Below are 27,473 nucleotides of genomic sequence, written 5' to 3'. Positions count from 1 at the left end.
TAAGTGCATAGCTCTGCATTCATCTCATCTGCACATTAGCTCTTTTACATTTCAATTTGTTTTTACACAAACAAACCTAAACCTTACTTGGGTAACCTCAGGAATCAAGTTCTGTGGTTATATGGAAGTTATAATGATTCAGACTGCATTTGACCATTTCTGTCAGCTGAGATGCTGGAATATACCCAGAAACAAGCCCAAAAGGACAACTCAGGGATGATGTTAGTCATTCTCCCAGTTGGATCAGTTTGAATTCTGCAAATAGTCTCCCAATAATAAATAATTCCACTACCATGTAAAAAATATAGTTGTCAATGATATCAATTTATACAACAGAAACATATGTATAGATAAGGACTGAAACTCTTTCAATAACAAGTAGAGGTTATACAGACATTACAGGGGGCTTTGGGAATTATTCACAGACTAACAAGGGAACAAGAACTGAGAGAGCACCAATGACAATGGGGTGGAGGTTATTACGGAAACGTCACCAATCCTTGCAACAAGGTACTGTTTTCCCAATGTCAAATATGTATTAGTGTGTGGAATCCTCAAGTGTTGGTCAAACGTAAGGCCATTACACTTGACTTACTATTCCTGGTTGTGCTGCAAAGCTAGAAAATACAAACCTGGATGACTTAAGCACAGATCATAAGCACTTTGCTGGTGTGCACCCCAAGTGTGTACTAATTGTTCATTATTTCTAGTAGAATGGTAGCACTTTCCACCAAAGAACCGGACTTCTAATTTGTTCAGTGAACATTACTGTTCCTTGAAACCTGAGATTCAGAGCCATAAAGAATTTTCTGAGCTGGATTAATATCTGATTTTTTTTGTGGGGGTGGGGGATAAATTCCTTGAAAGCAGCAGCTAGGATTTTATGACCCCACAGAATTCACATGCTATAGAGTCCCATAATATGAGGAATCTTCCATCTGCTCTGTTGGGACTTTTGTCAGGGCAATTTCATAGGGTTTCACAGTAAACTGTGATGCCAATAAATGGATTAGAATAAGTCAAAATAGCGCATGCTTTTCCTATGAAGGGACAGCACCTGGAATTGGGACAGGGTGGGGGACGCATCCACACAACTGAGACAGGAATCAGTACAAATATGTACATTTGTTCTACATTTCAGTAGCCCACAATTTGCCAGAGGCATCTTGCTGCGCTCACTGTCCTGTTTCAGTTGCAAAAAGGTTCCCATTGTTTCTAGAAGTGTGGATTACATCTCCACCTTCTTGGGATCTGGATGATGCAAGAGGGCTTGCAAGTAAGGAGAGGGGTGCACCAAGATTATTGCACTTGCTATTGTAGGGCTGCTCAAATTTATGCTCTGACCCCACTCTAAGGGGCAGGACAATAAAAATTCATTTCCAACAACTTCACAATGCTGAGTCTAACTGAGCAAGGCGGGGGGGGGGGGAATCTGTCCTATGGTGTCTCTGATCTCCACTGAAGTGATGCCAAGGCACTGTATTCCTGATTCTAGCCCTGAGTAGCCAGAGTAGTTCCTCATATGTCCAGGCTTGCCTTCTGTTTGCAGCAAACCAAAGCACCTCTTTCCAGGTCAAAAAGTTTTCAGCTTCAGCACCCTGCAGAGTGGTTCTTTTGCACTTGAATACATGAGGTAAGAGCCAGCTGTGGTGTTAAAAGCTTCCCAGTCCCTACAGCCAAAGGTTGGAAGGTGGTGAACTGCTACAAAACCTTCATACCCTTGCCATCTACAGCAAAGAGAAAAAGAGTCACTTAAGTGTCCATGTTTCTTAATTCCACAAAACGTGATTATCTCTTGTTCACATACCTCTACATCGTCTTCTCTCTTATCCAGAAAAACTGCTGACACAGAAATGCATCTGAGAAAAAACTTCCTTAATACAAGCTCAAAGACCCTACAATATGGACATATGCCCTTGGAAAAACTTTCAAAATGTAGACAAGGGAAATAAGTAATATGGATACTCAGCTGGGAAACTGCATCCAGAAGATAATCAATATGTAATGGCATTCTGCAGGGATCATTCCTGAGTCTGAACAGATTCTACTAAAAAGTATTGGGCTTGCAATGAACATACGAGGAAGTTGTGTCTGTAATGGGAGCATTCACGTGTGTAAGTCTTCACCTGATGCTGTATTTATCAAGTGATGAACATGCATGTATAACAGTGGTTTTCACACATTTAGCACCGCGACCCACTTTTTAGAATGAGAATCTGTCAGGACCCACACGAGTGTGATATCATGACTGGAAATACATCATCAAGCAGGAAAATTTTTTAACAATCTTAGGCTGCAAGCCTATCCACGCTTACCCAGGAGTAAGTCCCATTTACTATCATTGTTAAAAGAATATACATACTAGCTTGTTAAAAGTACAGGTCTGTAACATTTCCCCAAATGCAGTCACATATCATGGTAGCATCATGTCTAATATATTAAAAATAAAATATTGAAATGAATGGGACCCACCTAAAAATGGTTCACAACCCACCTAGTGGGTCCCAAACCACAGTTTGCGAAACACTGATGTATAAGGTAGACTTTATTTAATAATTTGCTTAGAAGAGTTTGGGCACAATCCTATCCTGTGCTGGAACAGTTGAGCCAAGAGGCTTGCGCTGTAACCAGCGCAGGATTGTGGCCATAAGTGACTCAGCCAGAGGCAAGGGGAAACATTTCCCCTTACTTCTGGGTAAGGGCCACTGGCCCCTATGGGTCTCCTCTGACTTGCGCCTCCTCTTGAGGTGGCACAAGTCTAAGGAGAGCAGAGCAGTTTGGAGTTGCTCCGTTCTCCCCGGGAACAGGGGTTGCTCCTCCTGCTCCCCACCTGCCTGCCCTTGGGGCCACCCCCCCGCCCACTCCCATCCAGGAATGCCTCCCTCCTGCCTCCTCCCCGCCTACCTTGCGTTGGCTGGGCCGACACAAGAGTCAAAGAGGAAGCTGGCGTGGAGGCTTGCATCAGCCTCCACAGGCCAGCACTTCTCAGAGTGCCAGCCCAGCTTCCTCTCGAGGAGGAACAAACATGCCTTACAGCACGTTTACGACCCTCCTAGGCAGACGCAAGGGACTTTCGTTGGCTCAAGGGCACCTCTGGATTGCGTCCTTAACTGCGCACATTGAAACGTCTCTGACAAATGCATTGTACCATCACAGATGGTACAATGCATTTGTCAGAGATGTTTCAATAACAGAAAATCCTTGGACTACATGCCCCATGGGATACCTTCCAGAGATTAAGTCACTTATGTTCCCATAGTATTCTGCCAGCTGCCATTTGATGGCAGGAGCAGAGGGTGAGAGAAAAATGTTTTCCATCATTTGTTTTTCCATCATTTGTTTTTCCTTTCTTGGCTGGTGCACCAGCTGCGTCCGTACTTGGATCGTGCAGACCTGGCCATGGTGATCCATGCTACGGTGACATCGAGGTTAGATTATTGTAACGCGCTTTATGTGGGGCTGCCCCTGAAGACGGTTTGGAAACTGCAATTAGTGTAGAATGCGGCGGCCCGTGTGGTCACTGGAGCTAGGCGATTTCCTAGGCGGTTTCAGTCTGCTTCTCCGGGGGCTACATTGGCTGCCCATTCGTTTCCGGGCCCAATTCAAGGTGCTGGTTTTGACCTTTAAAGCCCTATACTGCTCTGGGCCAGGCTATCTTAGAGATCGCCTACTCCCATACAATCCGGCTCGTCCTCTCAGGTCATCAGAGAAGGCCTTTTTACAAGTGCCACCGCCCAAGGAGGTTCGTGGGGCAGCAGCAAGAAATAGGGCCTTCTCAGTAGTGGCACCAATGTTGTGGAACTTCCCCTTCCCCTTGACTTGAGAATGGCTCCCTCTCTTGAGTTTTTTCGGCGAGGCCTGAAGACCCTGCTCTTTAAACAAGGCTTCTGATTCCATGGCCTTTTTAACACTTTTATACATCTTTTAGTTTCTTTTGACAGGCTGGATTCCTCTATGATTTGCTGTTTTATGCTCTTTTTATTCTGACTTTATTCTGACTACTGTTTTTATGGCCTCTGTTAATGTGTTTTTAATATATTTTTATCTGTGTTAAATCATGCTTTTTAAAATTGTTTTTACATGTTGTAAGCTGCCCTGGGTCCCTTTCAGGGAGAAGGGTGGGATACAAATAAAGTTTATTTATTTATTTATTTATTTATTTATTTATTTATTATTATTATTATTATTATTATTATTATTATTATTATTATTATTATTATTATTATTGAACGGGCCTACCACCTTCTCAACAGCCAAACAATGTTCAAGGATTTCCTGATCTTGAAAGTTCCTTGAAAAATGTGTTCTACTTTTGTATCATCCATGAATTGTACAGATGTGCTGATTAGTTCATTCATGCATGCATGTGATCTGGCCAGTTTCCATTCACCATAAAAAAAAAGTAACAAGTACAAATCAAGCTACGACCAAAAAGGGAGTTCAGCTCTTGACTTCTTACCTGTAAATAATACTGTTTACAGAGAAGGTCACACCATCAAAGGAATTTGCTACCACCAAAAATTTATCTTCTCCCACAGAAAAGAACTCCCAGTCCAGAGCACTGCAGCAAAAACCAAACAAGAAGAGATTGCAACAATCCCAGAATCATCAACTGGTACATCGCTGGTCAATTTAGTATTTAGAATAGAAATACCTTAGTTTTCAAAATCAATGTAATTTCAAAAAAGTGAGCATTGTCATCTTTCTAAGGATTTCTGTTAGCAAGAACAACTACACACAAACACACATACATTGTGTTATTCCAACAAAGAATGTTTTTCCTTCATGTATTTTGATTTTTTTTATCAAATTATAAGAACACATTCTAAGGGTGCAATCCTAACCCCTTATGTCAGTGCTTTCCAGCTCTGACATAAGGGCAGTGCAGCTCTGAGGTAAGGGAACAAACATTCCCTTACTTTGAGGAGGCCTCCGTGAGTGACACTCAACTGCAGGATGCAGCACATGCCCCACATTGGCACCACTATGCCAGTACTGGAAAGCACTGACATAAGGGTTTAGGTTTGCGCCCTAAGTGTGTGTGTGTGCGCGCGCATGTGCATGTGCATGTGCATGTGTTGTATGTGAAGGAAAAAACACTTTCTTTTCTCTGACAAAATAGCACAGAGCTGGAGTTCTGAGCAATACACAAAAGAGGCACCTGTAAGTAAGAATGTCCTGGAACTTGACAAACATCTGTGCAGTGATGTTAAGCTCATAGATGGATGAATTGATGGCATAGTAGTTGTTTGGGGCCACAGTTCCACTGTCATAACTGTGACTGTTAGCTACGACAAGGAAGACTCTGTCCCGGATGCGAAAGACCTCCCAGTCAGCAGCGCCAAAAGTCTAAAATAAAAGAGAAGACAGAAAGAAAAACTTATCAGAAAATGAGTGGTAGCTGTAGAAAGATGTATCCACTGCAGTACAGGAAGAGGTTTAAAAGTTCTCTAGACCACTGGTTCTCACACATTTAGTACCGGGATCCACTTTTCATCTGTCAGAATCTATCAGGACCCACCGGAAGTGATGTCATGACCAGAAGTGACATCATCAAGCAGGAAAATTCTTAACAATCCTAGGCTGCAATCCTTCTCACACTTATCCAGCAGTAAGTCCCATTTACTACCATTGTTAAAATAATATATATAGTAGCTTGTTAGAAGTACAAGTCTATAACATCTCCCCAAATGCAGTTACATACCATGGTAGCATCAAGTCTAAAGTATTAAAAATAAAATATTGAAAAGAATGGGGACCCACCTGAAATTGGCTTGCAACCCACGTAGTGGGTCCCGACCCACAGTTTGAGAAACACTGCTCTAGACAAACCCTAAGGCAACCCTAAATTTGTTTACTTGGAAACAAACGCTCTCCTAGGGAGTTGCAGAGATGAAGAACACAAAGACACATTCTACTCTGTCAAGTCATGTTCTATAGTTTCCTTGATCACTGAAATATTTCCAGAAGACTGGCAAATGCTTCTTTCTGCTCTCTATTTTATCATGCACTACATTTCCATGCATTATTCCATGAGGAACCCAGAAGCTGGGACGAATGTATCTCCATGCCACCCTTAACTACTTGCACAAAGAGTTGCAAATATCATTTCCAGCCCTGAGTAGTCAATGGATAGTCAACCCACCCATTCATCACATAGTTCACATGCATTTGGGTTTAATTTTCACATGCATTTGGGCTTTAATTTTAACAGAACATCTACACTGATTTTTGGGACTATCCCAATGAGGCTGGAACATCATGGTTTACATAAGAAGAGTCCCGCTGGATCAGGCCAAAGGCCCATCTAGTCCAGCTTCCTGTATCTCACAGCGGCCCACCAAATGCCCCAGGGAGCACACAAGACAACAGGCACAACCTGCATCTTGGTGCCCTCCCCTTTGCCTCTAAAACCAAGAGCTTGCACATACCTACTATGACTTGTAACTCGTAATGAACTTCTCCTCCAGAAATTTGACCAATCCCCTCTTAAAGGTATCCAGGCAAGATGCCACTACTTCTTGTGGCAAAGAGTTCCACAAACTAACTACACACTGGGTAAAGAAATATTTTCTTCTGTCTGTCCTAACACTCAGTTTTTGTGGATGTCCCCTAGTTCTGGTGTTATATGAGAGGGAAAAGAGCGTCTCTCTATCCACTCTGTCCATCCCCTTCATGATTTTGTATGTCTCAATCATGTCCCCCCCTCAGGTGCTTCTTTTCTAGGCTGAAGAGGCCCAAATGCTGTAGCCTTTTCTCATAGGGAAGGTACCCCAGCCCAGTAATCATTTTGGTTGCCTCTTTTGCACTTTTTCCATCTCCACTATATCCTTTTTGAGATATGGCAATCAGAACTGGACGCAATACTCCAGGTGTGGCCTAACCATCAGTTTGTAGAACAGCATTACAATATTAGCTGTCTTAATCTCAGTGCCTTTTCTAATGATACCAAGCATGGAATTAGCCTTCTTTACTGCTGCTGCACATTGGGTCGACACTTTCATCGAGCTGTCCACCACCACCCCAAGATCTCTCTCCTGATCTGCCACAGGCAGCTCAGAACCCATTAGCCTATATGTGAAATTTTGATTTTTTTGCCCCAAAGTGCATGACTTCACACTTACTTACATTGAAACGCATTTGCCATTTTGCTGCCCAGTCTCCCAGTTTGGAGAGATCCTTCTGGAGCTCTTCACAATCTCTTCTGGTCTTCACCACTCGGAAAAATTTGGTGTCATCTGCAAACTTGGCCACCTTGCTGCTTAGCCCTGCCTCCAGGTTGTTTATGAAGAGATTGAAAAGCACTGGTCCCAGGACAGATCCTTGGGGCACACCGCTTTTCACCTCCCTCCATTGTGAAAACTGGCCATTGACACCTACTCTCAGCTTCCTGGACCTCAACTAGGTCCTAATCCAGGAGAGAACCTGCCCTCTAATTCCCTGACTGTGGAGCTTCTTCAGCAGCCTTTGGTGAGGGACCATGTCAAATGCCTTCTGAAAGTCCAGATATATAATTCTCCTCATTAGGGCAAGACTTCCATTTACGGAAGGAAGCTTCCTTGCCCTTTATAGCCTCTGTAACTTGGCTTGTTAGCGGAGCCCTTCTTCCTTTGAGGTATACACTTCTCCTGGGCTTCTATTATAGTTGTTTTAAACAGCTTCCATGCACTCTGGAGAGATTGGACCCTCTTTACCTTCCCTTTCAACTTCTTCCTAACTAGCCTCCTCATTTGAGGAAAATCCACCCTTTTGGAAGTCAAGCGTTTTTGTGTTAGATTTCTTTGGCACTCTTCCCCCGACATGCATAGTAAAACTAATTGCAGCATGGTCACTGTTCCCCAATGGTTCAGTAACATTTACCTCTCTAACCAGGTCCTGAGTGCCACACAATATTAAATCCAGAGTCGCCAGTCCTCTGGTAGGCTCCATGACTAGTTGCGCTAAAGCACAGTCATTTAGCATGTCAAGAAAACCGGTCTCTCTTTCATGACCAGAGCATAGTTTCCTCCACTGAAAGACATTTAGGATCATTCCTGTGGAGCAGCATGCCCAGAAAACATTTTGTCACAACAGAAAATCCATGCAGTCTTTTCAGAAAAGTTACTTGAGTAAGATATTAGACACTTATAGATTACTGATTCCTGTAAGTTCCTGCTCATCAATCTTATCTGAAAAAATTATCTGCAAGTGTATACTGATGTATGTTTTCAAGTGTCTTTTTCCTCAGGAATCATTCCAAAAGCAGCACTGTAGAGGAAAAACAGGGCCAGCCCCAGTTTTTTGTTGGCCCCAGACGACTTGTAGTGGCCCCCCCTTAGGAGCTTTTCCCCACCTCCTGCACCTACCTCTAACCACCATCATGGCCCACTTGCACCTTCCTACTGTTGTCCCCAGTCATTCTCAGCCAGTTGCCAAAGGCTCCTCCTCACTGTGTTTCAGATTTTTCTGAGCCTCTTGCCCACCCACTCCCATTTAGGGGCCATTTCCCACACTCCAAAAGAGGAACATGCAGCCCAACTTGCCATCTTTGAGCCACTGGTCCAGTTGAGATAAGAGCTGCAGAGCAGCGAGGAATAAAACTGCTGCCACATTGTCCTGGCAACCCGAATGTATTTTAGCACAGCCACCAATTCCAGCTAGGAAATATCTGCTGGCCTGTAGTCAGGGTAACTGGGATGTGCCTCAGTAGTACCACAGGACCAGAGATTCCCATGGGAGTCTGACAGTGTTGTATATTTTAAAAGCCTTATCTTAAGAGTTGTTACCTCAGGATTATTAAAATATACTTACCTCAAGGGAGAAGAAAGGCAGAAATAGAAACAAAACTGTTAAGGAAATGTTTAAAGTGATTCTTTTCTGTTACTGGACATTTGACTAGTTGAAGTTACCTCAGGGAAGTTGGAACAAGGGGGGTAGGCAGGTGGGAAAGAATTAAACAGTTTCCCACCTTTCCTGCCTGTCTTTTCTGCTGGCCCCTGCCCTGTCAGGAGTCCTGCACATATAAGAAAATGCTGTTGGAAGCTTCCAAGGGGAGAATAAAACAGAGCTCGGAGAGCTTCATGTTGGGTTCAGTCCTTTGAACTGATGCCGGTGAGACAACAAGCGCTCTGTTCTGGGAGAAATTCAAAGGATTCCTGTCTCGTCCTAAGTTACGGAATTTATATATTGTATGGTTATGCTTAGAAAGTGAAATCAATCCTTTGTTTCTTCAAAAAATTGTCATTAATATAACTTTCTGTGTTTATGTGTGCCTCCTTTCCACATGATCTATGGCTCTATGGTGTCATCTATGATCCAAGGGCCCCTGGGGGGGGGGTTGGGATTGTGCCCACAACAGCACAAAGGGAGTAAGAAGCAGATAATCTGGGACTCCCGAGAGTGCTGAAAAAGGACCATAGGGAGGACAAGGTTATTGGCTTGCAGTAACCCCATCATCTGATCTGAGGCTACACTGAGTGTCCCAGGAGAGGGACGCACGCTGAGATTTGTGGAACAGAAGCACAATGGCAGGCAATGAGGCCACTGCTGGTGGCAATGACATGGCTGGTCAACCCACTCTTCTCCAGAAACAACATAACTTTTGGCTGCAGGAGCAATATCTAGTGCAAATTTGTGCAGGTAGAACAGCTTTGACGTGTGTACTATTCTGCACAACACACATGCAAGTATGATGCCCACACACTATGGATGCAAGCAGATTGCCTGACCATATCTGAAATTAAAGACATCGCCTAAACACTCAAACTAAACTGGCTTTCCTATTGCTGTATCTTACCAAGATTGATTGGAAGAGCTGGAAGGCTCCACTGATCCAAATGTAAATATGCGAGTAGATTCTGGTAGATGTTCCATTAAATGTGTTGGCCACCACCAGAAAGGAATAAGGCCCAATGGTGAAAAATTCCCAGTCATAAGCTCCAGAGGTAGGAATGGTCTGATTGGTTTCAAAGACGCCCATTCTGGAGTTCCATCTGTATATGACACTGTTTATATTGTGGTTATCCCCTAGGAAGGAATCAGAAAAGAATTGAATGTATGGAAATGTCATAGAAATATGGTAAAGCAGGAGGAGATGGCAGATGTTTCAAGCAACAGGAATAATGCTGACATTACAGACATGATAAGATACAAACGAGATAAACTGAACTCACCTAGTTTTAATTTTTGGCTTTTGTATGTCCATGACAGTCAAGCCAAAGGCTATGAACAAGTTTAGGAAAGCAACACTATCTAATTTTTGATCAGGCAAACCCAAAAAAGTTTAAACAACGCTGCTTGTTGGAAAACATTTCACCAAAAAACAACGCACAGTAAGAAATGTCAAAACAGAAGACCACATTCCAAGGATTAAATTTATGACTCTTTGTGGGTTTCTCCAAGTCCCTTTTTCTCTTGCCTCTTTGCCTAATTTTCTGCACATGGGGTCATGTTCATTGGCTGGGCACTTGCATGACTTCTGAAATTAGAAGTCTTTGAACATTCAACACTGATTTCAAATGGAAACAATTTTCTTAATATCCACACACATAGCATAGAAAATCGGAAAGAAAATGAAATATAAGAAAGTGAAATAAAAATGTGGACACTTGGTAGTAGATTTCAATTACATTCCTCCAATTCTCTACATTTATTTATTTACTTATTTTGCAAGTGCAGGGAGCAAAAATAGTAGGAAGATTATTGAACCACAGCGAGGATTAGAAAATTAAACTTTCATATCTTTCCTGACCTCTTCATATTAAGACCGAAACTATGACTACTGACAATTTTACAGTTCTTTGTTACACAGTATAACAAAAACCATAAATACTGACAATTTTGCAAAGCTTTTTTACACTGTATAACAGGGGTGCCCAAACCCCGGCCCGGGGGCCACTTGCGGCCCTCAAGGCTTCTCAGTGCGGCCCTCAGGGAGCCCCCAGTCTCCAATGAGCCTCTGGCCCTCTGGAGATTTGTTGAAGCCCACACTGGCCCAATGCAACAGCTCTCAGCGTGAGGGCGACTGTTTGACCTCTCATGTGAGCTGTGGGATGAAGGCTTCCTCCCCTGCTTGCAGTTTCACATCTGTGATGCAGCCATGTCAGCAAAGGAAAGGCCAGCCTTGCTTTGTGCAAGGCCTTTTATAGGCCTTGAGCTATTGCAAGACCTTCATTCATATAAGTTCATCTTTAATATATTTATTTATGTAAACTTATGTAAATTTATTCAAATTTTAAATGTAAACTAATTTTTTCCCCTGGCCCCCGACACAGTGTCAGAGAGATGATGTGGCCCTCCTGCCAAAAACTTTGGACACCCCTGCTGTATAACAAACAGTCCTAAAGATAAATTTATTTCAGCATAAGCAGTCCTCTGTGATGATTATGCTACAGACTCCACCAGGTGGCAGCAGATGGCCATTCATAGACCATTAACGGCCTGAAAGCCCCATATCGGAATATGATTATGGATCTTGAAAAACGGTTAGGATGTTCCACATGTTCAAAGTGATATGCATTCATTCCAGATTTTCTGGAGGAATGCTGCAGATTTTGAACCTAAATACTTGCAATCTGAAACTGAAAGCCAGGGTTTTTTAGCAAACATTTAGCACCCAATTTGCTTGTGGAAATCTGAGATTCGTTCAGAGCTTGTGTCCTGAATACACTTCTGTACTGCAGCGAGTCATGGACTCTTCGCTCACAACAGGAGAGGAAACTGAACGCATTCCACATGCGCTGCCTCTGACGCATCCTCAGCATCACCTGGCAGGACAAAGTTCCAAACAACACAGTCCTGGAATGAGCTGGAATCCCTAGCATATATGCACTGCTGAAACAGACGCCTGCATTGGCTCGGTCATGTCGTGAGAATGGATGATGGCCGGATCCCAAAGGATCTCCTCTATAGAGAACTCGTGCAAGGAAAGCGCCCTACAGGTACACCACAGCTGCGATACAAGGACATCTGCAAGAGGGATCTGAAGGCCTTAGGGATGGACCTCAACAAGTGGGAAACCCTGGCCTCTGAGCGGCCCGCTTGGAGGCAGGCTGTGCAGCATGGCCTTTCCCAGTTTGAAGAAACACTTGGCCAACAGACCGAGGCAAAGAAGGAAGGCCCACAGCCAGGGAGACAGACCAGGGACACACTACACTTGCTCCCAGTGTGGAAGGGGTTGTCATTCCCGAATTGGCCTTTTCAGCCACACTAGACGCTGTGCCAGAACCACCATCCAGAGCGCGATACCATAGTCTTTTGAGACTGAAGGTTGCCAACAACAACGCGAACCGAGTTGAAAGATCTTGGACCTGAGAAACACCACATAGTTCTTAGCAGCTAAAAATGTATAACCACACAGGGCACATGCTGCAGATGTAAATTTAAAAATTCTGGTGTGAAATGAAGTGGGGCATTGGAAACAGGTTTGCTTGTTTTTAAATCTAAAGCACTTTTGACACTCATTTCTCCAAAGTCCAGAAAACAAACTCTGAAAATCAAGTGTGCCTTACCTGCTCTTCCAGAAGAATAACATGCCTCTCTAGCAGACTGCAGACTGTATAACAGTGACTGCGGCAATACCCATTCCCTGAAAGGTCCCTATATCTAGTGAGAAAGTTGCTGGGATATGATCAGTGCTTAGCTTCAAAAATGAAAGGGCCTGGATTGCTTGCCCAGAAACTATCTTCTCACACTGAAGCTCTGTTCCAAATCTAGGATGGGCTAGCCCCCCTCCCACCTTTTTGCAGGGCTCATGTGCCTTTCATTCAGTGCATGTCAGTTAAGTATAGTCACTTTGCCTCTGTAGACTGTATGCCTGCCTTGAATCTGTTAAAGGCAAAGAGCTTATACTGAGAAAGGAAAGTGATTGTCATTACCCCAATGATAAAGGAATGGGGGACTTGTGCATTCTCATGAGCATAACCGAACTTAAGAATCTAAGTACCTTTTCTGTGATTAGCCACTGCAAGGAAGGCTTCTCCATCAATGACAAATGCTTCCCAATCCCTAGCACTATGGGTCATGATCCTCTGGTACACAACAAATTTCTCTTTTCTGTAGTTCCACTTGTAAATGACAGAAAACTCCTGACCTCTTTCATTCTGTTCAAAATTAGCCACGGCAAGGAAAATCTGAAAAACAAAACAAAAGCTCAGGCATTCTTCTTACATGGAACAATCAAGAGCATAGAGATTATATACTGTTGTTCAGTCTCAATAGGATATGAATTTGCTTTGTAAGAATCTGACAAGGGATGTGAAATCTGTGAAATCAGATTGGCAACGAACATCACCTTCCTGGCAATTCCCCCAGTTGTGATGTTTTTATCTTTCTTCTTCCCCTTATGTTTCCCTTCAGCAAAGCCTCAGCATAAGGTTTAATCAAAAGGGGGATTCCCTGAGGCACTTTGAAATCAGCAACACAGAAGAAAGACTACAGATATAATAAGGTTTATAATTAGGAAGATAATTTTGAGTAGCCCTTTTCTTGTTCATCTGAATCCAGAAAGAACACTAGCTCTTAGCAAGACCTTCTGCTGGGATTGTCATGCACTAGCTCAGTGGTTCCCAACCCAAGGGATACTTGCCAGGATCTTTAGGGGTACTTGAAAAAGAATGGAATAATGGCAGAAAAAGGCAGGTCTGTATTAGAATACCTTGCAGGGCTATAATGTGAGGGATACAATCTATGGAAATGGGTTGCCAAGGAGTACGCAAGTTAAAAAATGTTGGGAACCACTGCAGAAGCTGATTGGATACCCAAGCCTACCGGACCTCTAACAATGGTACCATCAAACTTAGATCTTTTAAGATGAAGCCCAAGATGCTCATGTGTGATCTGGCTTGGCTCCCTCAGAAAAAGTATCTCTATGTGACAAGTTCTGACCCACCCTCCTTGGGGTCACACAGGTGTAATGAAGTCATCAAACTGCTACTGAAGTACCATTAGGGATCAGTGACATTTCATCTGCAATCATAAACATACATACCTGGGAGTGAATCCCATTAAAATCAGTAGAACTTACTTTTAAGAAAACATGCATAACATTGTACTATTAGACATGTAAGGGCATTTTATGTTGCATTGTTTGCCGAAAACCTCCTGCTGGTATTTTTTGTGATAAGATTCTTGCATGGGTGCTTCTAACATCCAAGCCATTACCCAAGCCTGCTATCTAGTCTTTCCTCCTTGCATTAGCCACCCACCTTTTTTGTTTGTTTTCTCTCTTTTTTATGCTTTAACTCTTTTCTGGCCTGCTATATAACTGAATTCAGACAGAATTTTTTCTCCAGTCTTAAGAAACCAGCATAGGGACAAGAAACTTCTTCATGCGACTAGGAAGAAAGCTTCCAAGAGTTGTCTCTTTCTTTCTGCCTGACTTTGTCTTTGTTATGGCAGTGGAGCCTCCTGATTTGGGACCTGGCACAAGCGCAGATCGGGAACCAGGAGGTTGGGCACCACGGCTTACCCCCCCATCCCCATATCTACACAGAATGGAAATCCAGCCAGAATCACAGCAAATGAGAGAGATGGGGAGAGAGATGGGGAGACATGGGGGAGAAAAGATTGCCATGTGGGAACTCAGCAATATGACCCAGCAGACCCTGCCTATGCTGAAGGTAATCTGCATGATAGAGGAAGAAACTCACTGCCCCTGGCTGACCAAATGAATGGATCAAGGCATAGGGTACTTGCTTCAGCAGAAGTTCTTTCCACAGAGGTAAAGTGATGGAAAACTGACATTTAATTTCAGTTGATGGTAAAGGTATTTGCCTTGCCAGGAAAAATAAACTTGGCCAACCTAGCAACCCACCTGGCATGCCTGCTGTTCTCCAGCATGACAGATCAAGGAAACTCTGCACATGACGGAAAGATGCTTAACACTCCACAGAACATGGTACTTTCTCCTCTTGTTGCTGTTTCCTCTGGTGGAGTGTCATGAATATGTACTTGTTAGGCCTAGGTTGGCAGTAGAAGCCTGAATCACACTAAGACAGTGTAACTGAGAAGTTGCTAGCAGTTCCTAGCTGCAAGAATGTGAGTAAATAAACAAAAAGATTGTTGTCTCTCCTTTGCTGGCCAGAAAGGACAGATAACAAGAATTACAACCCATTGGAACGTTTAGCACCTTAGTAGACAGAGAGGCGCCTGATCAAGCGTGATGGAGTGCAGTTGTGGATCTCCAGTTGGGAGGGGTAAAGAACTATGAGGGGCTAGCAACCAGGCCAACTTTAAGAAGGTTCTGTCCTCAAAAGTTTCTGATTGGACAGTCTAAATAAGTATGAAGACACCTATTAGCATAAGAAGTATAATAATGAGTGCCCATGGCATGTGTCCGGTTCCTTCTTAGACAGAGTTTTGAGGGCAACATCCTGCACGAGGGGAGCTCCATTGTCCAACATGGGCACCTGGCCTCATAAGTAGCCCTGGAGCTAAAAGATCTACAAGAGTAACTGACCCAGGTGAGAGATAGGGATTAACAGAGATAGCCAGCTAGCTTTATTATTTTATTGCTGATGTTTCCTAGATGTTTATGCCTCTAGCATTTGCTGCCTTATTGTAGAATGTGTAACCGTATGTACTTAATAAACTAAAATATCTTTTACTAAGTTGTTTTCATTGTCTGTTGGGGACAAGGGTTCAGAATCCTCCCTAGCCGTTCAGCAAGCTACCAAGTGCTCATTGAGGTCTAGTAACTTGAGGGCTGAAGCTTTAATTGGAGAAAGTGTTCAGTGATGCAAGGGATAGAATTAAGCCTAGAGGCTCTCAGTGTCCCTGGACTGACGCACTGGGACATACAGGATGGTGGCAGTACTACTGAACAGAGGGGCCTTGAGGGCTTTAGGGTTCAAGAACCAAGAACTCTGAGCACTCCAAACCCCCCTAACATGGAGGAACCAGAAATAAAGGCCCAAAGGCTGCCATCTTATGTACTCTTGTTTGGGTGCACATTTCACTGCACTCATTGAATTTGCTTTCACGGAATCATGCATAGGAACAGAATGCGAGGATACAGTTCACAGCCTAGCACAGTCAGCTAAAAGTTTCCCTGAGTTTAATGGTGCTGAATTGCACTGTATGTTGGGGGTGGAGCTGTAGCTCAGTGGTACAGCACATCTAGAAGGTCTCTGTTTCAATCACTGGCAACTCCATATAGAGCTGGAAAAGACCCCTGTCAGAAAATACCCTGGAGAACCACTGCCAGTTGGTATAGGTGACCCTGAGCTAGCAGGATCAATGGTGTGACTCGGTTTAATGTGATATTTAGTTGTTGTTGCTGTTGTTGGCTGAAAGATGACTCATTTTTTAGCACTCCATTGAAATATTGGGGTAATGGTTCCATGATCTTCCTACCACAATTTATATTATTCCCACGATTCTGAATTTCTGGAAGCAGTCAGCAGGGAAAGCAGAGGATGGAAGCTAATTTTGCCACCAAGACACAGAACACGAATCAAAGTTGCCTGATTCCTCCTCAAAGGCCTCTAATAAGACTCAGGCTGCTGAACATCTGCAAGGAGAGCTCAAGCCACATATAAGCAACCAGCATTCTTCAGAGAAAAGGCCCTATTGCCACTGGCAAGACACTGACACTTGGTGATTTTTTTTTCTTACACATGTCATGTGTTTCACACATTAGCCCAGTCTTGTCATTCATGTGTTTCTGGGAAAAGAATGGAATGTGTAAAAATTAGTCTCAGTGATCTGAAGAATTGGGGGTAGTTTCAGTTATTTCCCTAAGACATTAAACAGCTAAAATCAAGACGTACGAGTATGACGCTCACATTGTCTGAAGGAACAATAGAAACATCTGAAGTAAAGGGCCTTCTTCAACACCAGGGCTGCTGGACTGAAGAGTAAGAACCCCAACCAGATGATCAGGCTTGTGGCCAGGTTTCTAGCAATGTCCCTGTAGTAGCGATGGAAAAAATTTGGTATTGGAGTTTTGAGAATATAAGCTCCCCCAGAACAGAAAGTCTATATCTTTTCTGGAACGCACGTATTTTATGCAAATAATCATTGTTGTGATTTTTATTATTTTAATGGTTATTTGTGAAATGATACTGGAAAAAATGCTTGATAATTTACCTTTTTTCCAATAGTGAAGAATTTCCAGGATTGGGCCTGATAGGTGGGAAGATTTTGGTAAGCCACAAATTTCTCATCGGTCCATTTGTAGATTGCAGAGCCAGGAGGGGTGTAGCGATTAGCAACAGCTGCAAAGAGCCCCACCTTCGGGATGATGAAGACCTCAATGCCCATATTTTCAGAATTTGTCACTAAATTCTGATATTCTTCCAGATAGTCCAATCTTTCTTTGACTAGAAAGTGACAAAGAGGTCAGATGAAATCAAATTTCCCTAACAAAGGGTTTCTACAGGAGTGTAGATTGATGAACTTACCTTTTTCACTGCTTTTATTATTGTTTGTTTTTTGCACTGCTTTTTCTGTGATGCCTGTCATCTGTCCTGCATTGCCTCCTAGTTCTATCTACCCCATTTGCTACTCCCCCCTTCACAAGTTCTGAGCCTGTGCAGTTGTTCCTCAGCCATGCTGCTCACGTCCCAAAAAACACCTTCCAAACCTTTCCTCCTTAAATATCCTTCCATTACAGAGATTCTTGTCCACCTCTATTATAGTAAAGAAAATGGAGAACTGTTTACCTTACTGTGTAGTTACTTTAAGTCACTGGGCACATTAACACTACAAACTAATATTGGTCTTATACCACTTAAACAGCCAGGATTTCCCAAAGAATCCTGGAATCCCTGGTGCAGAATAGGAAATTCCTGCTCAGGAGAAACCAGCAGCCACCAGAACACCTCGGATGGCATGAGAACTGTTGCCATCCCATCCCCCTAGCCCTTCAAAAGCCCAATGAAGGAGCAGCTCTGCTCCCTGCAACTGTCTTCTGCTACCAGGCTATTTCTGTTGGTGATCTTCCTACCCTCTACATTGGGCCTGCAACAGCTTTAAGAGCAATCAGCAGCTGCATCCAAAAACTTGATTATTTTGTTTTTTCATGCATATAAACTGCTTTGAGAGGCCTTGTTCAGAAAGGAAGATTCAAACAAATACATTATTTTACAGATTCCTTTTCCCACTTCAAGGCACTTGAAGGTTTCCACTGTTACCACTGGGAAAAGGAAATGACTATTAAACCAGTTTAACTGTAGCAATGTAGATATGTCCTCTCTACCTACATAATAGGAACTACAATTTCAGGGATTAGATTTGTTCTCTGCTTGCAGTCTAAATATTTACGTCACAGCTATCAAAACTATCATGCAGAGCCAGAAATCAAAATGTGTCCACTCAACACTTACCTTCTAGCATAGAAATCCATTCATTCCCATTACAGAGATACAGTCCTTTCTGAGCAGCATTAAACCAGAACTGGCCACTTTCACTCTTGGTGCAGGAAGGACGGGACCCCAAAGTCACCTTCATATCTGCTTCTGAACGATGACAAAAAAAACACAGATAATTTATATATATTACAACTTTGGTTGCATGCCACTTATTCATTTTAAATGATCATACAATAGCATTACAAGGCCCAAAAGGAAAAAAACATGTAATTGTTAACTACAGAATTAATAATCCAGAAAAATACCACAAATAAATGAGTCCCATCTGACATGAGGAACAGATAAATATTTCCTCTGGTTCAATAAGAAATGTCATTTCATGACATAAATTTACATACTCCATGGTTTGAAAAAAATGAACATGTAACCAAACTACATTATTCACATTCTAAATATAAAAACTGTCTTTTTAAGAGAGCATTATAAAAAAATTACTAAATTTATGCTGGATTTTGACAAATAGCTTCAAAAGCACTGGATAGCTAACAAATTTTAAAATAAAAGTTAAAAATTTCCTGTTCTTATGATTTTCTGCACATATTCTAGGAAAATGGCTTTCTCCTGCTTCATTTGCTACTGGATAAAAGGAGCAACAACTTGGACTGACACCACTCCTGAAGATTCCCCCCCCCACACACACACACATAAGTTACTTAATTCAGTATTATATCCTTAAAGCAGGGTCACTGCAGAATGGAAACATTTCATTTAAAGTAAGAAGAGATCCATTAAACCCCTCTACTCAGTAAAACTGACTGCTTACATAGCTCATTTTTTCTGTTCTTTTTTTAAGACTAAGGATCTTTTAAAGCAGAGGTTCTCAAATTGGGGCATCATGACGCCCAGCCTGAGGAGTTCTGTCTTGGCCCCTGTAAGAGGTGGGGAGGGGGGGATACAGCAACACAACCCCCAGGATCGTGCCACTGCCAGGGGCAACAGGGGCTTTGTTTCACTCACCAGCATCACCAGCAGCCTCCTGGGGGGTGCGGGAAGCCCTGTGAAACCCTCCATAGGGTTTTAAAACCTAAAAACAAAGGTTGTGACCCACTTTTGGTTTCACTATCGAAAACCAGAAGTGGGTCAGGATCTTTATTTTTAGATTTGCAACCTCCTGATTTTAGAAATGGGCTATGTCAGAATGCCAGATGCAAGGGAGGGCACCAGGATGAGGTCTCTTGTTATCTGGTGTGCTCCCTGGGGCATTTGGTGGGCCGCTGTGAGATACAGGAAACTGGACTAGATGGGCCTATGGCCTGATCCAGTGGGGCTGTTCTTATGTTCTTATGTTGGGGAGCCCTGTGCAGGCTTCTGTGGTGCTCCCCACACCCCTAGGATTCTGCTGGTGATGGTGGTGGGTAAAAGGAAGCCCCCGTCACCTCTGGCAGCAGCTCAATCCTGGGGATCATGTCGCTGCATTCTCCTCTCCCCTGCAAAGACTTACTGCAGCTCCCAAACTCTTGGACAGTTTGAGAACCACTGTTTTAAAGGTTTGAGTGAGGCTAATTCAGGCATTTTTTGTTCATGGGGGGCAGTTCCACTTTTTAAAATATGTGCCATAACATCAGTAAAAAAGAAAAAAGAAGGCATAACTATGAATTTCAGAGTGCCAAATTTAGGGAGGGGGATGAAACTTCAATGTATTTTTAGATCATTCAGGGCTGGTAGGGCAACAGCAGTTCACTGATTTTCCATTTGGCTTGACTTACTGAGAATTTAAATCCTTCCTCTCATCATTTTTATCAATGCCTGTGACCGCTCTTAACTCTGAGAAGTTAAGTTCCCACAGCCAGTGATCCAGTCTCCAACTATCTCCTCTGCATTTGCTGATGTGTCTCTCTCACCTCATGATACATGCTTGTTCAGCACCCCAGATCCTGGGGAAAAAGTGCTAAGTGTGCAGGCAGTGATGATATCAGTGCACCCTCTGTCTCTAGAACTTGCTGTAATAGAACTGGGCAGGAAAACTCAGGATTGATCTCAGGAGTGAGAGGGGGCCGGGGGGGGGGCTTGAAGGTCTCCCAGATTATTCTCATGGGTCCCCAGGAGAGCACTGCTGTTTCTGAGAGACTCCTAATCTGGAGGGTTGGCAACCTTACTGAACAATTATCATATGGTATCTGTGGATAAGGCAAAGAGTTTAACCACTACACCTTACACTTAGTCTTGGCTTCTGGTGGTCTTTTGAATTTCAGTAAAAAAATAACTTGTGTGACTTTAATTTGGATACAAACAATACAGAGGGCACAATCTATATTTATGCTCCCTTAATCAAAGTGGAGGACACCACTTCTGTTGAGCTGAGGAAACACAGAGATAATTCCTTTGAATTGTCTTACGGTACAACAACACACATCAGGAATATCTGAGGCCTGAATATCTGAGTATCTGAATATCTGAGGCCACTACACATGACTCTGTGTCTCCCATTCAATTAAAGTTAGTTGTGCTTGCATCCCATTGAAAACAGTAGAACAAGTTAGTTGCTGTGACAATTGAAGACCACTAATTTCAATTATTTTAGCTGAATTAAATGCTCCTTAAGGTATTCAAGGGTTTCAGAGATATTTCCAAATGGCAGCTGCCTCATTTGCCTCTATTCTACACTGTGCTACAGAGGCAGCAGCAGATGTGTTGCTGTTTTAGGTACTGGTTGGTTTACTCAAATGCTGCATCTCACTTGCCCAGATTTTTGTGCAAGAGATGTGTGCAGCCCACCCATTCAGGCTGCCCATCTGTTGTTGGGACCTTCCACAGGCATGATCCATGAGCCTTCCTGTGAGCAAAGTGAGAGTAAGTCTTCAAGGTACGTACTGGAACTATCCCCTCCCTCCTATACAGCTTCTCACTGGGTCCTCTGCAATGTGCCTGGCAATTCCTGGTCTCGAAGCCCTCTCAGATCACATTTATATCCAGTGGCCTGTTGCTGATTCACTGGCTAATTCTAGCAGGTGCAGGCGTATTATAGTATTATTATTAACAGTAGTATTTATATACCGCTTTTCAACTAAAAGTTCACAAAGCAGTTTACAGAGAAAAATCAAATAACTAAATGGCTCCCTGTCCCAAAGGGGCTCACAATCGAAAAAGATGCAAATGAATACCAGCAGACAGCCACTAGAACAGACAGTGCTGGGGTGAGGTGGGCCAGTTACTCTCCCTCTGCTAAAAAAAAAAGGAGCACCCACTTGAAAAAGTGCCTCTTACCCAATTAGCAGGGGTTATCACGCAATGGTGGTCCAGGGAGCAGCAGTAAAAAGTTCATACTGCATCTGTGTCTTGCAAATTTTTCATTCATTCATTTACTGTCTGTACTAAAACATTGTTTTAAAATCTCACTGTACTCTGCAATATCTACAAACACATCTACAAACAAGATATCTACAAACAATATCAAACATACATACAAACATAGCTACAAACAAGTATTGGCAAATATTGCTTGTCTTCCATTAGTTATCTTCTATAGTCACAAGGAATGGCAAAGAACTATGGGCCCAATCCAGAGTCTGGCACGCTGGCTTCCTGCCGGCACACACTGTCGCAAATGTGCCGTAAAGCATGTTTGCGAGCCTTACTGCAGGCCCAGCATCAGAGTTAGCCCATAGTGAGCCCACGCTGGGCCAGCTCCAGCACTGGGCCCACAGTCTGCTGCCTGGCAGTTTGCCCAAACTGCTGGGTGGTGGAGAGGTGAGAGAGGCTTGGGAAGAAGCTGCTCAAAAGCCAGCTGAAGAACTCTGTCGGCTCAAGAGCCGCTGCAGAGTTGAGTAGCCCCATTGCGGGGCTACTTCCCTTACCTGGGGGAAGGGGACAAATGACCCCTTCCCCCATGAGCTGACACGGGCTGCCTGGTGTGCTTAGGATGCTGTGGCAGCCCTGCATGCCAGGCAGCTCAGCTCATACCATCAGGTAATGACTCCCCCCCCCCCCCATGAACACACTTTTGAAATTTCACCAGGCATTTCCATTCACAACCTTAAGGGTCAGAAAATGGCTGTAAAATAAATTAAATAAATTAAAAAGAGGCTGAGATCCCTGAGGATCCTGCATTCTGTGCACAACTTTGAATTACAAACCTCTTTTCTGATCACAGAACTGATAGATACAGGGTGCAATCCTAACCAACTTTCCAGCAGCGAGGTAAGGGCAATGCAGCTCCATAGTTAGGGAACAAACATTCCCTTACCTTGAGGAGGCCTCCACCACTGCCAGCGTGCACCACAAGCCCCTTTGGTACAGCTATGCCAGTGCTGGAAAGTTGGTTAGGATCTGGGCCACATACAAACTTGCCTTGATAAACCCTACCCTATAGATCAACTGTTGTAGCTAATGTCAGATGCAATTCCTGCCACATTTATGTGGCACAGACTTGTATCAGCATTTATGACTGCAGTGAGGCATACAGAGACCCATCAGAAAATATGTGCATGTGTGTGCACATGCATTATGAGCCTGTGATAGACCTCTATTGTTATTCATTAAAGTGCCGGCAAGAGTAGAATCAAAGAAATATCTATTCTGTATATCTTGCACTTATTGTGTATTTTATGACTACAAGGAAGGAAGTTTTATTAACTGCAAGAAACCACTCTGACAGTTTTCTTAGAAATGAAATAGAATATTATATCTTAAAAATAACATTCTTCCTCCTCAATGGGAAAACAAAAACAAATTTGACTCATGTTGTGTTGTATCCCATTCAGCTTGAATCTGCCCTAACTCTAGAATCATTACGCAGCCCTACAAAATTGAGGGTCAGAAAAGTTTTTCCCAAACTTTATGCTAGTTTGATATGAATTTGGGGTGTCTATTCCAAAAATGGCATCCTTTTTGCCCTATCATGTCTAGTTTGGGAGATAAAGTATAGCCTCATTAGTGAATGGTTCAAGCAGCTTCCTCATGAGGAAGCCATGGTGTAGGCTTCCTCATGAGGAAGCTGCTTGAACCATTCACTAAAGAGGCTATGCCGTGTCTCCAAAACTGGACGTGATAGGGCAAAACGGATGCCATTTTTGGAATCGGCACCCCAAATATACCCAGGAATTGGTGTAACGTTTAAGGAAGCAAAATGTGTGTTGGCCTGCGTTATCAGTCGCTTGGAAAGCATACAAAGTTGCTATGCTCTCCCATTTTCTAATGCAAGATGGTGAATCAACTCAAAAATTCTGTTTCATTTTACTGACCGTAAGGGTATTTCAGCAGCTCATTGCCCGCTGGTTTCACAGGGAGATCCTGCAGAATTTTGGGGATGGAGAGCACTGCTAGATTAAAGTTCATGCCAGTGCACAACTGTGAGGTAGCATCAGATCCTGGCAACAGGACTAGCTGCCTTAACAAGCCCTGAAAAGAGAGGAAGAAAAACTAGGGAATCAACTCTATTGGGATTATATGGTGATAATGATTGGTGGGTTTACACAATTTTAAGTTTCTTGTAAAAAAAAAGAAAAGAAAAAAAAGAAAAGGTGTCAGGGCTGAAAGCCTGCCTAAAACTCACCCTTCAGTCCTGGAGGAAGTCCAAGTCTCTAATGCCAAACACGTGGATCTAGTGTGATTTTTCAGTGGTAGGAAAAAGTCTGACCTTGACATGTTTAGAAGCTCCCTCTTCTTATTGCTTCTTATGTTTGAGGGCTTCACTCACAGGCTCCAAGTCAAACCTATGGTCAAACCTATTATGACCCCAGGACTGCATTTCTCTTGTGATCAGAGGAATAACTTTCTGTCAGTGCATGCATGTTTGATAAACAAATAGAGGTAATGTTGACCATCCAGATGTATGCATGTTCAGGAAACACTGAAACAGTCACAATACTTCCATATGTGTTGCTCCACCTTGTTGCCCAGCTTATGGTCAACCATTACAAATGTAGAGGTGGATCAAAGCAAGGTTTTGTGATCTAGGATTCTGGGCCTTCAGAAAGTGACTGATATTAAAGTCTGCTTGCACCTGTCTTTTCAAGCAGTAGGTTCACTACCACATTCATCTTGGCCATAAAATACATCACTTCTGTAACATTTCAGAAGTGTTTAACGCTGATCTGAATGGAGGAGTATGCTATTACTGAGATTAAAATGGAAACTAAAAAGGCAAGTACAAATGTTTAGGTGTGCCCCTATATCCGGGGGGGGGGGTTTCTGTTCCAGAATGCCCCTTGGTTAAGGGAAACCGCAGATATGGGAGAACACTTCCTCCCACCCTCCAGAGCCAAGGGGAGCTCCACTTCTCTGTCGGGCTCAGACTGAACCCAACAGTGAAAAAAGTCACTTCCGGTTTCTCTGTGATACCAGAACTGACATTTTTAATGCCTTATAAGGCATTAGGAGGCACAGGGAAGCCCCGCAGGGCCAGGGGCCTCTCCAGGCTTCCCTAGGCCTCCTAATGCCTTCTAAGGCATTTCTGGTTTAACGAAGAAACCAGAAATGACATTTTATTCACTGTCAGGTTCAGTCCGTGGACGCAGTCCATGGATGTTCATGGCCGCCGCTGGGCACAGAGGATCCTCCGGAAACAAGGGGAGCAGAGCTCCTCTCAACTCTGGAGAGGACACTCAGGGGGGCACGCAGGGGAGCGGACCGGATCTGTTGATAAGTGGGTCCATGAATACAGGAACTGCAGATATGCGGAGGCCCCCTGTACTCCAATCCACAAGAAATCCGTGACTATTCCATATTCACTTGAACTAAAGGCATTTTTCAGAGATGTTAACAGCACAACCTATGCTTGTCTACTCAGAAGTAAGAGCCATTGAGTTCAGTGGGACTTACTTCCAGGTAATTGTGGACAGGATTACAGCCTGATAGCCCAATCCTATCCCCCCCTTTCTGCCAACAGATCAAGTGTACTGCAAGTGGAAGTGAGAGGATGCCAGCAGAGGTGATGTTCCACTGGAGAGCGCAACAAGGACATCGGTGCAATGACTGGCCACCACAGTCTACCAACGCCAGCAAGCTGTTGGTGTGGCAAGTACTGGGCAGAACAGAGTGGGGAGGGGGATGTACAGAGGAGTTTCTGGGTGAGGAGGAGAGTGTCAAAGGTAAGAATAAGGCTGTTATCTGCGGCAGCAGCTCCAACAATATCCTCTCCTCCTTCCTGGCCTTGGTCCATCTCCCCTGGTCCACTCGGTCTTACACCAACAAAACAGCTGGCGCAGGTCTGAGAAGACCCATTGGGCAGTGAAGACTTACCCTGGGGGAAGGAGACACATATTCTATTACCTTGAGCAGGCCTCCGGGACTGCCCCTTCTACAGGAAACAGTGTGCACTCCATTGGCATGACTGCATTGGTGAGGGGGGGCCCTTAGGTTGAATTGGGATGTGTATGTGTGGTGGGGCAATGAGGAATTACAAGAGCCCACTCTCCACATGTTCAGTAAAATGTTTTTAAAAGCCCCCACATGCCCAGCTGTACATGCAGCGGGGTTCACAATCAGTAGAGAGAACCATCTGTGTGAACAGTTCTATACTCAAGAGCTTTTCAGAAATTATGTTGAACGCATGGAGGTCAGGCATGCTCAATCCTCCCCACCCTTTTATCTTTCAGATACCTGAAAAGTGCTAGCCACATAAAGGTATCATTCATGTGTAACAAAGCAAAATGAGATATGCATGCAATATGTTGTTCTGTCCTAAAGTAGCACTGAGGCTGCTGCCTGTGAAAGATCATTCTCCTCACACGTACAGTATATGGACAGGAAAACCAAGGCAGAGTACAGAATAACCAACATTTTCAGCATTCAAGGATTCTAGGGAGGGGAAATGACTGTTTAATTCAACTGTAATATAGAGCTGCCTTCAGGGTGTAGAAGCAGTGGGTTGGCCAGAAATGGCACGCCCCTGAGGAGTCATAACATATGGCATTAAACACACAGGAGAGGGGACCTCTGTATACCACATATCCAGCACCTCATTTGTCAAGTTGTTGTCTGGTTACCCTTATGATCCTCATTCAGCTGAGAAGTTACGGTAGGACTTTGAGAGACGTAACACGATCCTTTATGTCTTTTATGCACTGTAGTTTATCTTATCTCTAAAATTTACTCTCTACAATTTCCCAGACCCCCCATCTTCCTAACACCCCTGAGAGTCAGTTCTAGCAGTTCTTTAAAATGCCTCTTTCCAACCACCCATCATGAATACACACCCACACCCTCAGCGCAAATAGTTTCTCTTTTCAGTACATTTAGATGTTAGCTGTATGCTTCAGGCTGTTTTATCATAATTTGAATTTAATAACTCATTTTTAAGTGCAAGATGAAAATCAGTACCGTATAAATCACTTCAGCAAATACCTTCCTTCTTTCCCTTTAGTTTGTTCTAGCTGATCTATGAGAAGTTGTGCCCGACTTAGGTCCCTATCCTCAGCCGGCCCGTAGAGTGCGGTGGTGCTGACGCAGCCTCCAGTGCATTCTGCAGACTAGCTGGGGACCGTGGCGCAACAAAGAGGTAAGTTAAAGACATTTTTACTTACCTACTCTGCCACACTATGGTCCCCAGATGGGTCTAACTCAGATCTGCACCAGCTCATTGAACTGGGGCAAGTCCAAATGGACCAAAGAAGGTGTGGTGAGGCCAGGCAGGAGGCACTGCATATTGGTGGTGCCGTTGCTGCCAATAACCACCCCCTGCCCCAGACATGCCTCCTGATGGCCCCGATCCTCTTCCTTTCCATTCTGATTTTCCCCCTCCCCACCCACTGTTCATTCCCCAAACCAACTTATTGTTGCCAGAGGAGCTACTGTTGCATGCACACACAACACCACTCACTATTTGCAGCCCGGCAACAGGCAATAGCAGCTCAGCTTTTGTTCCACTGGAACACACCCTGTGCTGCCAGAACACATTCCAGTAGCACGGTCCATGAGCAGGATTGGGCAGTAAGTTATTTTTGTTTCTTATATAATGTTGTGGGCTGTTGCCTGGCCACCTTTTTACGTTAGGAGAATTACTAGCTAATAGTCCAAGAATGCCTAATAATGTTAAGGAACATTAAGGAATAATGTTAAGGAACAGTCACTCTGAAATGTGCGGAATGTGGAAACCCACCAGAGTTTGATGGTGATCCCCAAGCTAAGAGGTGGAGTTGATATCTGTGTGTGTGTGTGTGTGTGTGTGTGTGTGAGAGAGAGAGA

General features: G+C 43.6%; 1 protein-coding gene across 1 annotated transcript in view; it reads right to left on the bottom strand.

Moving 5' to 3' along the window:
• Positions 1 to 1,573: 1,573 nt before the first annotated feature.
• Positions 1,574 to 27,473, bottom strand: part of TSPEAR (thrombospondin type laminin G domain and EAR repeats) — a 53,921-nt gene continuing 28,021 nt past the window's right edge. The window contains exons 5-12 of the mRNA XM_066622325.1: positions 23,531 to 23,687; positions 18,306 to 18,437; positions 17,068 to 17,300; positions 12,923 to 13,109; positions 9,776 to 10,005; positions 5,162 to 5,349; positions 4,460 to 4,561; positions 1,574 to 1,727 (exon numbers count right to left, since the gene is read on the bottom strand). Of these exons, the coding sequence (XP_066478422.1) occupies positions 1,574 to 1,727; positions 4,460 to 4,561; positions 5,162 to 5,349; positions 9,776 to 10,005; positions 12,923 to 13,109; positions 17,068 to 17,300; positions 18,306 to 18,437; positions 23,531 to 23,687 (1,383 nt within the window). The remainder of the gene's footprint in view (positions 1,728 to 4,459; positions 4,562 to 5,161; positions 5,350 to 9,775; positions 10,006 to 12,922; positions 13,110 to 17,067; positions 17,301 to 18,305; positions 18,438 to 23,530; positions 23,688 to 27,473) is intronic.

The sequence above is a fragment of the Tiliqua scincoides genome, chromosome 3 (assembly GCF_035046505.1).
Source record: "Tiliqua scincoides isolate rTilSci1 chromosome 3, rTilSci1.hap2, whole genome shotgun sequence".
In the NCBI taxonomy this organism is placed as follows: Eukaryota; Metazoa; Chordata; class Lepidosauria; order Squamata; family Scincidae; genus Tiliqua; species Tiliqua scincoides.
Note: the sequence above shows the minus strand (reverse complement) of the source record. Positions and strands in the feature narration are given on the sequence as shown.